At 36.3% G+C, this 14042-nt stretch overlaps 2 protein-coding genes across 5 annotated transcripts; one reads left to right on the top strand and one right to left on the bottom strand.

Moving 5' to 3' along the window:
• The first annotated feature begins 1091 nt into the window (after positions 1 to 1091).
• nme6 (NME/NM23 nucleoside diphosphate kinase 6) lies at positions 1092 to 4273 on the top strand. Of its 2 annotated transcripts, XM_028041183.1 has the most exons (7): positions 1092 to 1110; positions 1258 to 1340; positions 1418 to 1530; positions 2528 to 2630; positions 2876 to 2915; positions 2996 to 3156; positions 3781 to 4273. In XM_028041183.1, the coding sequence occupies exons 3-7, from the start codon at positions 1438 to 1440 to the stop codon at positions 3930 to 3932; spliced, it is 549 nt and encodes a 182-aa protein (XP_027896984.1). In that variant the 5' UTR covers positions 1092 to 1110; positions 1258 to 1340; positions 1418 to 1437; the 3' UTR covers positions 3933 to 4273. The 2 variants fall into 2 exon arrangements, with proteins under 2 accessions (XP_027896984.1, XP_027896983.1); XM_028041182.1 differs by having other exon boundaries at positions 1099 to 1340.
• Positions 4274 to 6966: 2693 nt separating this feature from the next.
• baalcb (BAALC binder of MAP3K1 and KLF4 b) lies at positions 6967 to 11478 on the bottom strand. Of its 3 annotated transcripts, none has more exons than XM_028041185.1 (5): positions 11217 to 11475; positions 9966 to 10149; positions 9584 to 9800; positions 7734 to 7933; positions 6967 to 7616 (listed from the first exon to the last, which is right to left on the bottom strand). In XM_028041185.1, the coding sequence occupies exons 3-5, from the start codon at positions 9762 to 9764 to the stop codon at positions 7461 to 7463; spliced, it is 537 nt and encodes a 178-aa protein (XP_027896986.1). In that variant the 5' UTR covers positions 9765 to 9800; positions 9966 to 10149; positions 11217 to 11475; the 3' UTR covers positions 6967 to 7460. The 3 variants fall into 3 exon arrangements, with proteins under 3 accessions (XP_027896986.1, XP_027896985.1, XP_027896987.1); XM_028041184.1 differs by having other exon boundaries at positions 9584 to 9806; positions 11217 to 11474; XM_028041186.1 differs by having other exon boundaries at positions 7524 to 7630; positions 9584 to 9806; positions 11217 to 11478.
• Positions 11479 to 14042: the final 2564 nt, after the last annotated feature.

Below are 14042 nucleotides of genomic sequence, written 5' to 3'. Positions count from 1 at the left end.
ATTAAACTTACAAGATACATACTTACAAAAAAGTGAACTCTTTAACCCCACAGTCTTCTCTCTTTGCCTCTCTATTCGCCTCATGGAGATGGCAGCTGTGGATTCACCCCAAAGTCACATGACACATGACACGGGCAGGTGGGAGAAACCTATGCTGGACACAACTCCCCACCCTCCCCATTTCTTCTTTCTGCACACACACATAAACACTGCACACTCTGCTTTTCAGGGTGTGGTCATTTTGCATTTCTAGAATGTGTTTGTAACTCACACTGTCTGATATATACCACAGGCGAAAATCTCTGCAGCTCCAGTTTCTGCTTGTTGTCAATGTGTCTTAGACTTTCAGCTACTTAAATGCTAAAAAAGACATTTATTTTTGACACAAAAAAAAGTCAGAAGGAGCAGACAATTTTGCACCACATCAGACATTTGACTCCTAAAAATTAATTTATTTTGGCTGCAATTGTTTTATCAGGCTGGGCCAATACCAATTTCTGATCTAAATAAAATTGTAATCAAATCAATTCATTATTATTTAATTGTATAACAAATAGCATACAAAATGATAGTTTTCATGGGAGAACTGTAACTTAAAAAATAACTACAATTAATGGATGATTAAAACACATCTAAACATTATAAATATATTAAAAAATAAATCATATGCAATAAAATAAAGATCTTATCAGCAATTCATTATTTTGATAGATGGTAACAGAAAGCGGTAGCAGTATGTTGGTTCTGCTTTTTATGCTGCTGCTTTGTTTGCAGCATAAATAACAATAATGTATATTATCATAATATTTAATATGAAATTTACCGATATAATAGTAGTGTTTATGACTAATCCCTTTTAAATTGTAGATTTATATATTGTTATGTATATACATTTTTCATTTGATCTTTACTATGTTTATATATATATATATATATATATATATATATATATATATATATATATATATATATATATATATATATATATATATATATATATTCGAGTTGTTTTTATTTCATGTAACGATAGACGTAAAGTTTTAGCATTTTATTTTATTGTATGATGCCGGAACACTTCTTTGCAGTGTTTCGTTTCAGGGGATTGTTTTTGTAAGCGGAACTGACAGGGATGGAGTTGCATTTAACATTTTGTCATATTTTAGTACCAGTTTGTCATTTAGAGGTTTTTTCATATGTACCGCTCATAGTTGTAAATTAAGCCGAAAACTTATGTTTATCGTTTTCTCTTATAACTAGGAAATTGCTGAGTCAAACAGCGACAATGGCAGCCGTTAAAAACGTTAAAAGTTGATCGATTTGATGGACAATTGACAGAAAAGGTCGGTATTACCAAAAACCTTACACATATGTTTTCGGAAATAACATCTTATTCTAGTAAATATATTATTTCCAATAGGTTTCCTGGTAACCGTGGCCATGTTACAGACTACTGGCCGCCTGTCCAAAGCGCTACAGCTCACCCTGGCGGTCATCAAGCCCGATGCTATAGCTCATCCTTTAATAGCAGAGGTAACCTTCTTTCATTTTCACGCATTTTACTTTCTTTCATTTTCACGCATTTTACTTTTAGCTCATTCAGAAATTGTCCAAAATGTTGTACTTTGATTAAACGGGGTCTTAGCTGTCTTTCACATGTAGTCCAGTTGGATTACAGTTTTTGAGGTGTGTCAAAATGAACGTGATGGTTCTTTTGTCAGTGGTACGCCTTCTCTGAAAATAGCTAAATGTCAAGGATAAAACAAGTGCCTTGGAAACGTATACACAACACTATAGTGTAACACTAAACACAACACAACACTAAAGTACACAATTCTACAGTGAGAAAGAAAACATGGCTTTCATGGCTTTCCAAAAAAGAAAAAAAAATGGTGCCTACATATATTCAACCCCCTTACGCTGATACCCCTAAGTAAAATCCACAGCAACCACTTCCCTTAATTGAGTTAACTTATCAGGATAATGTCACTAAACATGCAACCAGAGCTACAATAAAATGGTTTGGATCAAAGTATTTTTAAGTATAGAACTGTCCCAGTCCAATCCCAAACCTAAGTGTAGTTGAGAATCTGTTCTAGTTAAATGTTTTTTTTCTCTCTCTCTCTCTCAATCAAGTCTGATTGATCTTGAGGGATTCTGGAAATATAACTGAGAAAGTAATTTCCATCAGTAAGTGTGAAAGCAACAACAAACCTTATAAGACTTGCAGCTGTAACTTCAGCTAAATTCTTTACCAAGTGTTGAGTCAGGGGGGCTGAATACAGATCAATAGTAGCACACTTTTAGATGTTTTTTTTCTATCACCTTCTCTACATTATTATTATATCACATTGGGTTTTGGTCTTAATTACAGTAATGTTTGCGACTATAATGTGAAAAAGGCTATGAGGTTTAACAGGAATGTATGCATTGCAAGGTAGCGTATGAACAGCAGCATGTGCTTACATTTATCCAAAACATTTAGCAGTACAGGCAAAATTGAAACGTTTCTTGTATCATTTTCTTTCAGGCTATTCACCAGACAATTCTGGATAACAACTTCGTAATTGTCAGATGCAAAGACCTGGTGTGGAAAAGGCAGGATTCGGAGAGGTTTTATGCTGAACATTCAGGTGTGGACAATATTTAACAATATTATGGCTTTACATAATAGAGTACATTTTTATTCTAGCTTCTCCATGCAATTAAAAATAAATCAGCTTCTTATTCTAGTAGATACATCACATGGCATGTGTGAACCTATATGATTCTTTCTATATTTGACAAATGTAGAAAGATCCACTTTTGGGGTTTTACATTTCAAATTTAAGCTGTTTATAAAAGATAAATGTATTTACATCCTATGTTTCATTCCCAGAGCGATTCTTCTATCAAAGACTTGTAGAATTCATGTCAAGGTAAGTCTAGGCTTGTGAAAATAGTCTTTTTTTTATGGATCACCTAATGATTAGTAATGTTTTTATGAATTTTCCCCTAGTGGTCCGATGAGAGCCTACATTTTAGCTCGAGAGGATGCCATACGTCACTGGAGGGACCAGATGGGACCAACCAAAGTCTTTCAAGCCAGATACACATCCCCTGCCTGCATCAGAGCTCGCTTTGGCCTCACAGACACTAGAAACACAACTCATGGCTCCGGTCAGAAATGTTCTGGGCACTCATCATTCTGACTGATTAAAATATTACAAATATTACATCCTGAGAGTTAGGAAATGAAGTTCAGTGAAATTTCTCAGGTCCAGTTGTCATAGAATTAGTTACAACCAAAGCTTACAATACATATACTGCATAAAAAGACAATCATTTTTATCACTGTCTTGCATTAAATCAGACCTTACTGTTTTGGTTTTAGATAAGTAAGGATTAGTAGAATAATTTTTATTTATAAGGAATTGAATAGAATAGAAATATCTTTCATTATCTCACAGTGGGAAAATTTGGGTGTCACAGCGGTAAGATGTTACAACATCATTTAATTTCCCTTTGGGATCAATAAAGTGTTTTTGAATTTGAATTTTGAGCATGCATATTCACATAGAGGCAAATAATATAAAAATACAAATAAAAAAAAACATTCACAGAGTCAGAATCAAAAGCCTAAAACCACCTTAATATATTATTTTTCAAGTACAACTTTGAATTATTCCAATTCCAAAAATATGTTTTATTTCACTTAGACATTTTTATAAATGTAAACTTTTCAAATTATTTTAATGTATTATTTTCTTTTAAATTATTATTATTTTTGTTTTGTTTTTCCAGATTCTCCAGAGTCGGCTCAGAGAGAAATCAGTTTCTTCTTCCCAGATTTCAATGTGGATCAGTGGCTTAAGAAGGAGGAGCCGTTGTTCAGATCACGACAGATCCAATATGATCAACAAGATCAGATCCACAAACCTTTAACACCAAGCTGACCCTGGAGCAGCTCAGCACTGCCTCCACAGCTTAAACTTGATTGGATGAGATGATGAACTCTGTTTAGAAGCCACACATGAAGAGTACGCCTGATTTATGAAAGTGCCAAATTGTTATAATAAAAAAAGAGGTTGCTAGGATCATGTCACTGGTAATTTTATGTCAGCAGGGAGGGCCATTTAATAACATTTTTTAAATAATTATTTTTTGCTTAAGTTGTGAAAATAATTTTAAGATGTAACTTCATGATCTGTTGTTTTTACTTGATTTGCAGTACAAAAGATTCAAGGATTGAATTATTTAACTTTCACAAACCAAATAAATCACATTTTTATGACTGTGACATTTCAGATGTGTAAAAGCCTCTTTTAAAAGACTAATAGACTCATAGACATATTCCTTGCAAAAAGCACTCTTTTATTTTAGGAGCATTTTTAACTGTAAACATAGCAGAAAAAGACAACTTTTGGCAAAAGCATACATTCATATGTCTTTAAAGAGAAATGGATCTCACTTCTAGTTCCAGAAACAAAGTTGCTAGAAACAATTCCCAGGCATTTCAGGATGCAGGCGATGCGCACTAATAAAACAGAACTTAAAAATCAAGAGGGTGTGTGTAGACGCCTTATAATAAACACAAGTTAGAATAAAGGGATACATTTCAACGTTATTTTAAATTGGACACATGGATTAGCTGGCGCTTCTACCAAATCTGCCTTGTAATCCCTCTTTGTCAAGTCCACATTACTTATTCAGTTTCGAGTTCTTGTACGCTATTTTGTTTCTTTAACAAGATAAAACTTATTTAAATTTTTGCTCATTTGCACTTCTCAAATAACTTAATTTATTAAATATTGACGATACATTTTTGGTAAGAAATTGGACATCATGAATTTTGTTGCTGCATTCTTGTGCTCAGACTTGTAGTGTTGAGTGTTGAACAAAAGAGGCTGGCCTTATGTCTGGTGAACAGGGGCCGTCCCAAGATAGAAGTTAAGATAAGGCTTGTCATTCTGTTCCTAAGATAAGAATTGGATTTTTACATGCAATTCAAATCTAGAAAAACTCAATTTTAAGACAGATATTGTATTTACTTCCAACTCCTCTCGAGTTCAGGATCTTGATGTGACTCTTTGGAACATTGAATTGTTTATGCATGAGATAAAAATATGCATGTTTGTTTTTGTCATCTGGTTGAAACTTACTTGGCAGACATGTTCGCAGCTCTGCATGTCTCTCACTGCATTTTGAAACCTGGTGAACTTGTCCTGGAGAAGAAAATACCTACCGGTACTTGTCAAAGATCTCTCAGTAACACAAAAGATAAAATAAATGCTTTGATTAAAAAAAACAAAAAAACCTCAGTTATTTTTAATGTACTTTGAGATATTAAATAATTTCTTCCCAAGCAAGGTTGCATAATAACCTCTTAGGTTAACTCACACATTGATGTGACATCCTCCTGTATGTGCTGATAGAGTAGCATTCTCAGTTAACCAAATTGGGCAATACCACTCGGTGGTGGTGAAGACTTGATAATCTTCCTCAGGTTCACTCGAAATCCAATCTGATTCCTCAGGAAATGATATGTCAGGTTCTCCAGTGAATAGAACAGTCTTCCTTATGTTCACTCTAGATCCAATCTAAATCCTCAGAAAACAACACGTCTTCCTCTGGCTCAGTTAGGCTCTTCACAGTAAAAATCATCGATAGTATGAAGTGTTTAAATTGAACTGGAATCCAGGGAATATGGCAAATCAAGAAGATTAACCAATAGAAGAAAATATAGTGCAGCTTCGTGCACCAACTCTTTACTCTAATTAAGATACTATTCAGCATTGTCTCACTTGTGAACATGCAGACTTGAACTACACATCACTTTCATTTTCAACTGTTATCACAGAAAACAAAACCTGATTGAAACAGTAACACCCACAAGTGAATCGGCCACTTTGTGTTTAGCATTTAAATAAAATGTACAGATAGGTGTAATACATGCATTTATGCAATAACTTATTTGCGTGATGGTATAAACGATACATCAAATTATATGAAACTTTACCTCTTTTACATGAGTCTGGATTACCAAAATTATTTAAGTGCCAGAAGGATGCTTTATCTTTTATTTTATTCTAATTCAATTCACTTGAATTTCTGTAGAATTTTGAATAATTGCCTTTTGATAATCAAGCTATTTGACCCAAAATGCTTTTGGGTCAAACATTTTGGGTTTAATAAGCTTCTCCCAGTGATTTGCTCAAGTTTTAGCCCAGAATCCACACCCTTTATTGTTTCACATTCTGTACCATCACAACCATGATCTTTGGTGTTTTTGCAAGGAATTTTAATTTTTTTTGTAATAGACCACAATAAAGTTGCACAAAATAGTCAAGTGGAAGGAAAATAAAAACTTAGTTTACAAAATTATTTTCACCATTTAAGACCTGAATAGAGTGCACTGCATTTGTATTTCCTAATTTAAAGATAGCTAAGGTGATACAACTCTGGGAGGGAGCTACAGAGATCCACAGTTCAGTTAGGAGAATTTTTCCACCAGACAAGTCTGGCAAGAAAGCTAAAAGAAATCCTGTTTTGCAGTTTGCTGCAGGTCTTATGTCACACAACTAAGATAGAAGGTCCTCTAGTCAGAGGAGACCAAAATTGAGTTATAGAAAACAAACATTGCACAACACTCCAAACATGTTGTGGTGCAACATTGTATATATAGAATAATGTGGTGAGAAATGCTTTCTGTCAGCAGGAGCAGAACAGCTGGTCAGCGTTGATGAGAAGATGGATGACAGATGGGCTAAATACAGGACAATGCTGGAAGAAGACCTGTTAGTGACACCAGAAGACATGAGACGGGTGGAGGTTTACACTCCATCAGGACAATGCAGCTAAACATAAAACTAGAGCGAGAGGTAGGTACATTTGAGGTATGTCCATGCATTGGAATACCTCAAAATTCAGATCTCAATCATTTTATCGGAGCTGTAAAGGATCAAATGAATGACAACAAACCAAAAGTCGGTTATTCTTATGTTAGAAAACCCTTTTTAAACTTTATTAAAGAGCAGAAGTCATCAGATAGAAAGTAAACACTTATGTGAAAAGCAACACGATGCAGTAGGCTGGGTCATCATTATGCCCTATGGAGAACTATGACATGTTTACACTTACTTTATGCTCAGCAACATGAACTTAAACAGTTTTAAACATTTATTTTTTTCAGAAGCATCCCAAAAGTGATTTTCATCACTTTCTCTTCTCCAACTCTGTTGTTCTGTAAAATCATCAAAATCTCCTGTATTTTCATAGATCAATTGAATACTTTACACACACGTCTTTCTAAGATGCCGAATTACATGAAACAGGTAAAACTGCAATCACAATTATCATCAAAATCTGAATTGAGTCTTGTATCAAAATATCTCCAACAAGGCATGTTTAGTGGATTCACGTGCAATTTCTTTTTACTATTAGATCTTTGCAGAACTCCTTCCAGGGTCTTGCACTCAGACTTTTCATGTGGTCACCTGCTTCAAAGTCTCCACAGGTTTCATAACCTCATAAGTTGTAAGCGACTTCTTGACTTTCCCGTTCTTGTCCACCTGGTGGATGCTCTGGGTCACGGTGATGGTCACTTGCTTGGTCGACATTCTGTTGTCCTGCCATTTTGTCTGCAAGATAATGACTATTAACGAACACGAAGAAGCATACAGAACGCTTTTAAACCGCTTTCAAAATTTTTTTCAAAGTGTTTTCTCATGGTGTAAAATTTAGCCAGCCAGCCTTACAATTTCTTCTGTGTGTAAAACACTTCTGCGCTGCACTGTGGTGCCTGATGAAGGCGACATCTTGTCCTGCTGTGGAGAGGCCAGCACAGAGGGTGGGCTGCTGGGCTTCACGTCGTTCAGACTGGCCTCTGACACAGCTGAGCAAACCTTCAGGTAGGCCTGAGCGGGAGGAGGGAGGCCATCTTCAAAGAAATCTGGAACTTTATCGAAGAAAATACACAAATGGGTCATTTGGCAGCATTCAATGTTAACCAAACAAAAGATTTGTTTCAAGTCTTTAAACAATTCACACTTTAATAATACTTTGAGGTTGTAATGCGACACAGTTTTATCAACATCATAAATTGTTTTTATTAAATGAATGTTTTATTTGAAATTAGGGGAGACAATAATTTCATGGCTCTGGAAATAAGGAACCAGCATCCTTTAACATAATTTTTTACCACAGAGGCTCAGAAACAGGCAACACGAATCATTTTATAATGCTGCGACATTCAACTCGTTTTAAAAGAATGTATAGTAGGTTCATAGATGTCAAGGAACCACACAGCAAAACATTTGTACATAAGTGGCATCACGCAAAGCAAAGCAACACTAATCTTTGTAGCAGTTTCAAAATTAGGAACAGACTTCAAAGTCAGAGTTGGTTTCCTCTTTCTGCTGATCCATAATACCAGCAAATACACACTGTCCTACCCAAACAAATGACCTTGGAAAGTTCCTTTCTAAGTACCTTGGAAATTACTGTACACAAATGATAGATAACCTTTATCTACTTTTTGGTAACATTGCACCTTCTCATGGCTTGCTGCTCGGCAGGCAGCCATATCAAAAACTCATCCTAGTTGATAAACTTTGTTAAACTGTTTCCAAAACATTCAAGTGTGATTATTTAAAAAAAAAACAAACAAAAAAAACATATAAAACCCAATAAAGAATAGTAGCAACTGCACTGAGCTGTAGAATTAATTCTGACAAACTGATCATAGAAAAAATATGAAAGATTTATTTACTTTAGTTTATCATCCATCTTATTTGTTTTGAATATTACACATTCCCTCTTCAATTATCTGCTAAAAATATTCCTTAGCCTTATTAACAACCACTATTAGCCTGAACTGCTTAATTTATTTCTAATTCATCAGTAATTATTTGTAATGTCACAGTGTGTGGGAGGGTTTACACATGGGAAGAGTTGGTTGATATAAAAGCCATTTGCATAACATTTTTTCACACTTTGACAGTTTTTTTCCTATCTTTCTATTTAAACAAAAGACCCAAAAAGGACAGAAAAGTCGCCTTTTGAGCTGCGTGGTGCAATGAATGTATAGCCTCGTTTTATAAGCAGCATGTGTTTGACCAAAGCTGATTGATTTTTGAAATTCTCTGCATGTTTTTCTGTGTCTTTGTTTTGAATCTGGAACTCATTTCGTCTTCACTGTTACATCAAGGCTCCTTCATTCAACACCAGCTGCGTCGGTTGCCATGAGAGCAAAGTCCTGTTGGAGCACAGTGGCTTTTGATGCAGCCTAATTTCCTCTTTTATACCGATTCATCTTTCCTCGGCTTTAAAGAAAAAAGGCTCACTCTTCAGTGGAAAAGACAAGATGAAAAAAAAAAAGAATAACAGCACTAGGATCCTACATTGATGGATTTTAAAAGCTTAATGTGTGGCTCCATCTGCAAAACCAATAAGGGGTTGACAGTACCAGGTCTTCTTTGCCATATCCCAGAATATATTCAACGTGTAATGAAAGGATCAACTACTCACAGTCCACTCTGGGAGCTTTACCCCTCTCTGCATTCACTCATTTAAGGTGAATAAATGAATAGTCAGCCAGTCGTCTTACCGGGGCTCATTGTTTTCTCAGACATAAAGCCGGCCTCAGAGTTTTCCGAAGGGATGCTCTGGATTGATGACAGGGGGATGTCGGTGTCCGTGCTCGTCAGCCAGGTAGACTCCGTCTCTTTGGTCCAGCTCTCCAGGTAGCGAGGCTCCAGAGCGTCGGTCCTGCTCCCTCCGCAGCCCATAGCTCAGCCTCTGCAGGGGCGTCTTCACTTCCCTGCCTGACTCTTTTTAAACAGGAAACACAGTCAGATGCTAGAAATTTGTTTAACGGTTGGAAATTACTGTACATAATTGCTGCAAGTTAAACTTACAGGGAACAATAAACATTTTTTAAAGGTATTAAATAGCACTTTATTTTCTTCTATTATAGAGGCAGTACTTACAGGACAGCACACAGCTGCGCCAGACAGCAAGAGTCCTCATACGCTTAGAGTACAATTGTATCTTTCCTTTAAAGAGATGAGCTGGAGGCAGAGTCAGTGCTATGTTTCTCTGTGAAAACAGCATCTTCTTTGATGAAGCAGGTCAGGGATCGGTCAATCAATCAATTAGCCATCATGTTTCTGCCTTAAATAAAGAAATGTAAAAAAACAGAAGAGACAGAAAACATGTTGTTGTGTTATTATATTACGTTTCATTCATCTTTTTCAAGTCTGATGCCAAGAGGGTTTTCAGCAAAATACAACTTAGCACCATAACTAGAAAAATTTGGGTTTAGTAGATTTTTTCCCCCCATTGTATCAATGATTCTTGACAATTACTTTTGTGCTGTTGAAAAGCGTTTACTTTTCAATTGCACAACAGTTGTTGAAAACAAAAGTTGTACGCACAAGAAACAACGCACTCGTTGGTAGCGCAGCAAAGTTGAACCAAACATACTCCAACGTGTCAACACTCACCAAAAGTGAGAGTGAAGAGAATGGAAACATCTGTACTTCTGACATCAACCAACTAAACTAAACACTTTCCATTAACTTGGGGCTGCTATTTTTCCCCCCATGATTCAATGCCACTGGGAGGGACGCAATCGTTATATTTAGTTTGCATGCTGGATGAGGAACCAGATGTGATCAAACAGTAGTATGTGACCAAGCTGGTGACCAGTCTGACACATGGTTCAATAACAGGATGAGCTGTTTGGGTCAGAGAGGATTTGACCTAGCCTCATGAGCTCTGCTGTTCAACACATAAATGCATTCCATACATGTGGCTTTTAAAGAGAAAAAAATACTTCCCAGCAGTAGGTTTACTTTCAAGCAGCATTGTTACAAAAAACCAAAAAACAAAAAAAACACACGCAAATTAGAGGTTGTGAGAAGTAAAGATCAATTCATTTTGTAAAATGCCGGTCTACAGCACAGTTTTAATGACTGATCAATAAGAGTAATGAAGTCCAACAAAACCAGGGGTTTCCTATTTTGTAAGAAAATAAGTGGGCTCTTCACAGTGAGGCCTCCTGTGGATCATATGACTCAGTAAGTTAGCGCCCAGAGGGTTGTAAATCTATAAGCGCACACGCACTGTTATCTCCAAAGGCCACGAGGAAACACACAGCGTTATACTGATCAGCAGCGAATATCCACGAGACGTGTGACAGAAACGCGACAGACACTAATAACAACAGAGAGGCTTACAGACGGTGGAGGCTCCGTGTTTTTGACTCCCCTCGCCTCGTCGCTGCAGCTGCAGCCAGAGCTCCAGCTTGTCGTCTCCCACTCCGGAGTCTTAAGAGGATGTTGATGCAGACACACCCCTGCTGGTTAGCACACAGCTGGTTTGTCCGCACCACCTTCTTCCTCCATCAACCAGAATCATACGAGTTCACGAACACTCGGTGAGTGGTAAATCGTTCGTCCAATGTCGTGAAGATGAGTGGGTATCTGTTGGTCTTTAAATAAAAAAAATAAAAATGAATACCTCAGCAGTTGCTAGGTAAATTTGACAATGGTGCTTTTATATAGTGACGCAGTTCGTGTTTGAACTATTGACAGCAAGAAACACCTTTAGTGTCGACAAAGCATCTGTTACTATTGTGCTGTTTCAAAAATTACAGTCAATAATACCATTATGTGCAAATCTGTCAAAGGGCCGGTTACGGCCCCTTGGCCACTAGGGGGTCCCTTAATTGGAACAAGCTTTTTTTTTTTAGTAATGATTTGTATGTGATTCTATTAACAAAAACAGATCAGAGCAGTCTACTACCATTGCTAAACATTAGTTCTTGAAGAGTGAGAAATTATTTAGTAAGAAATACTAAATATTTCTTACTAAAACAATTTAGTAAGAATATTTAGTAAGAATATCAGATACAACTGATTTGTATCTCAGTTTGCCTGAAGATCAAAAAATATATATATTTAAACTTCAAAGGCCTCATTCAGCTTAGTACTTCAGTTAACATTGAGTTTAAAAATATAATTTGAAACGTTTTCCTTTCTCTGAAAGCAACACTGGATAATAATTTTTGTTTCAACATAAAAAAAGAAAAAAAAAACTTTCAAACTCCTATGTATGGTAGTAAGGTGATAATTTGGGCTTTGAATCCAGAACCAGAGTCAAATTGCTTTGTTCAACATCTGAAGATTGGTCACAATTAACATTTGCTACAAGAATCCCCTTGCTCAGACTGTTTTTTATATCACTTTATATCACTTTCCTTGAATTTCCTTGATCTAATGTTTCTTGCTGCCATGTTTTTGTTGTGTAAAGCATTTTGAATTGCCCCCTTGCTGAATTGTGCTAGCCAAATTATCTTGATTTGACTTTATTTACAATAAAAGATCAAATTGTAATTTTTACATTTTCTAAGATAAAACCTAAAGAGCTGCTCTTTCCCTGGAATAACACTGTTGGTCAAATACCAGCAGGATGATCACTACTTCAACCAGCAGGGGGCACTCCTGGTCCATTTCTTATCCATTTTCTTAACCTATCAAGCTGGAGCAGAAACTTGACCACACATTACAAGTGAGCGTCTTTGTCTTGAAATGTATTTATGTTGGACAGAGTGGGTAAATTGCATATAATGATAATGTAAAAAAAATTACACAACAATAGTGAGAGGACATAAACCTTAATGGGTTTGCTTTAGAAGCCTGTTTTCTTCTGCAGTCACACACATCCTCTGTATTAGGCTTCCTAAAAGTTAAAACGACCACTTAAGTTCTTCCATTATGTGGGAAAACCTACATCATCAAACAGCAGCTACCGTACTTTCTTTCTGGAAAACTGTATGTTATTGATTGCTTGTGAAAATGTTCACTTGGCAACATAGTGCACATTCATCACAGCTCTCTGCTGCAGTAACTATGATTTTTCTCAACGTAACAATAAACTTCCTCTTTATGCTATATAGATTTGCTTCTATGAATCAGCATCTTTTATTTCTGGTGTAAGAAAAACTGACAGAAAACAGCAGAAGATTTTAGTGCTCTGTGATCAGTTTACTCTTAGCTTACTTGTGTTGCCAAGTCCTAATGGGAAAATATAAGAGAGATGAGTACTGATCTGGAAGTGACCACTTTGGATCTCCTGAAGTAGATTAAGCTAGATTTCCAAGCCTTAACTAGTTGCACAAGACTTAAAATAAAACTGAAAACACACTCTTGTTCAAACATAAAACCAAGGTCTAGGACATAAAATGTTTAAGTTTTGCAAACTTCTTTGTAAACACATTTACTCTTCATCTAACTTGGGGCACTAAGCAGAATATGTGACTTCCTGATCTACTCCCACACCTCATTCTCTGGTCACCTGGCAAATGAATTTCTTTTCCTGTGGACAGCCCAGTCAATATGAGGCAGGACAGCTTTGATTTGTATGTTCTGCCCTCATGTCTTATTGGACTGCTGGTCAATAGGCCTGTCTTCTCATTACCTTGGCGATTAATGTGGAAAATTGCTATACGTGTCACAGGGGTGAATCATGGTTTATCATGGCTCAGCTATACACAGATGATACCACAGAATTACAATGAAAATTACTTTCTAATGGATGTCACAGCATTATTTTTATGATTCTGGGCCATGTAGGGTCAGAGTTCATCAGCCTTAATATTGAAAAGATGAGAGAGGTCCAACTGTAGAAGCTGTAACTGCAGCTTAAGGCGTAGGTGAAAACTGCATATTTGTGTCTCTTTTATTTTAAATTCTACCAGAGCGAATTAATGAACTCAAAGATCAGAAGTCGTGTTGGTGACCAAACTCTTTTCTGTTTGGGATACAGTGGGAGGGTGGGGTTAATCCTGACTATTGCAGTGACTATTTAAAAAAAATATATAGGAGAGGTTTTATATAAACTAAATATTAGGCTTATATTTTTTAAAATTTGTTAGCATGAGGGCCTAGTTGGGACAATGGACCCGGATGTGACCCCCTGTCAGCGAATCTGTATCCCATTACATTTACTCATCTGTCTTCATACAGAGGATTTTAAACATATTTGCTCACTCAAAATCAAAC

This window comes from Xiphophorus couchianus, chromosome 15 (assembly GCF_001444195.1).
Source record: "Xiphophorus couchianus chromosome 15, X_couchianus-1.0, whole genome shotgun sequence".
Taxonomy (NCBI): Eukaryota; Metazoa; Chordata; class Actinopteri; order Cyprinodontiformes; family Poeciliidae; genus Xiphophorus; species Xiphophorus couchianus.
The sequence above is the reverse complement of the archived record's forward strand: the minus strand, read 5'-3'. Positions and strand labels throughout refer to the sequence as shown.

What these genes read in the sequence shown, in the direction of transcription:
- nme6 (XM_028041183.1), top strand. Translation starts at nt 1,438, where the DNA reads ATGTTACAGACTACTGGCCGCCTGTCCAAAGCGCTACAGCTCACCCTG. An exon ending in GTTTTATGCTGAACATTCAG is followed by an intron (nt 2,631 to 2,875) that starts GTGTGGACAATA and finishes TTTCATTCCCAG; the next exon opens with AGCGATTCTTCTATCAAAGA. An exon ending in AAACACAACTCATGGCTCCG is followed by an intron (nt 3,157 to 3,780) that starts GTCAGAAATGTT and finishes TTGTTTTTCCAG; the next exon opens with ATTCTCCAGAGTCGGCTCAG.
- baalcb (XM_028041185.1), bottom strand. Translation starts at nt 9,764, where the DNA reads ATGGGCTGCGGAGGGAGCAGGACCGACGCTCTGGAGCCTCGCTACCTG. An exon ending in TGAGAAAACAATGAGCCCCG is followed by an intron (nt 7,934 to 9,583) that starts GTAAGACGACTG and finishes TCTTCGATAAAG; the next exon opens with TTCCAGATTTCTTTGAAGAT. An exon ending in TTTTACACACAGAAGAAATT is followed by an intron (nt 7,617 to 7,733) that starts GTAAGGCTGGCT and finishes ATTATCTTGCAG; the next exon opens with ACAAAATGGCAGGACAACAG.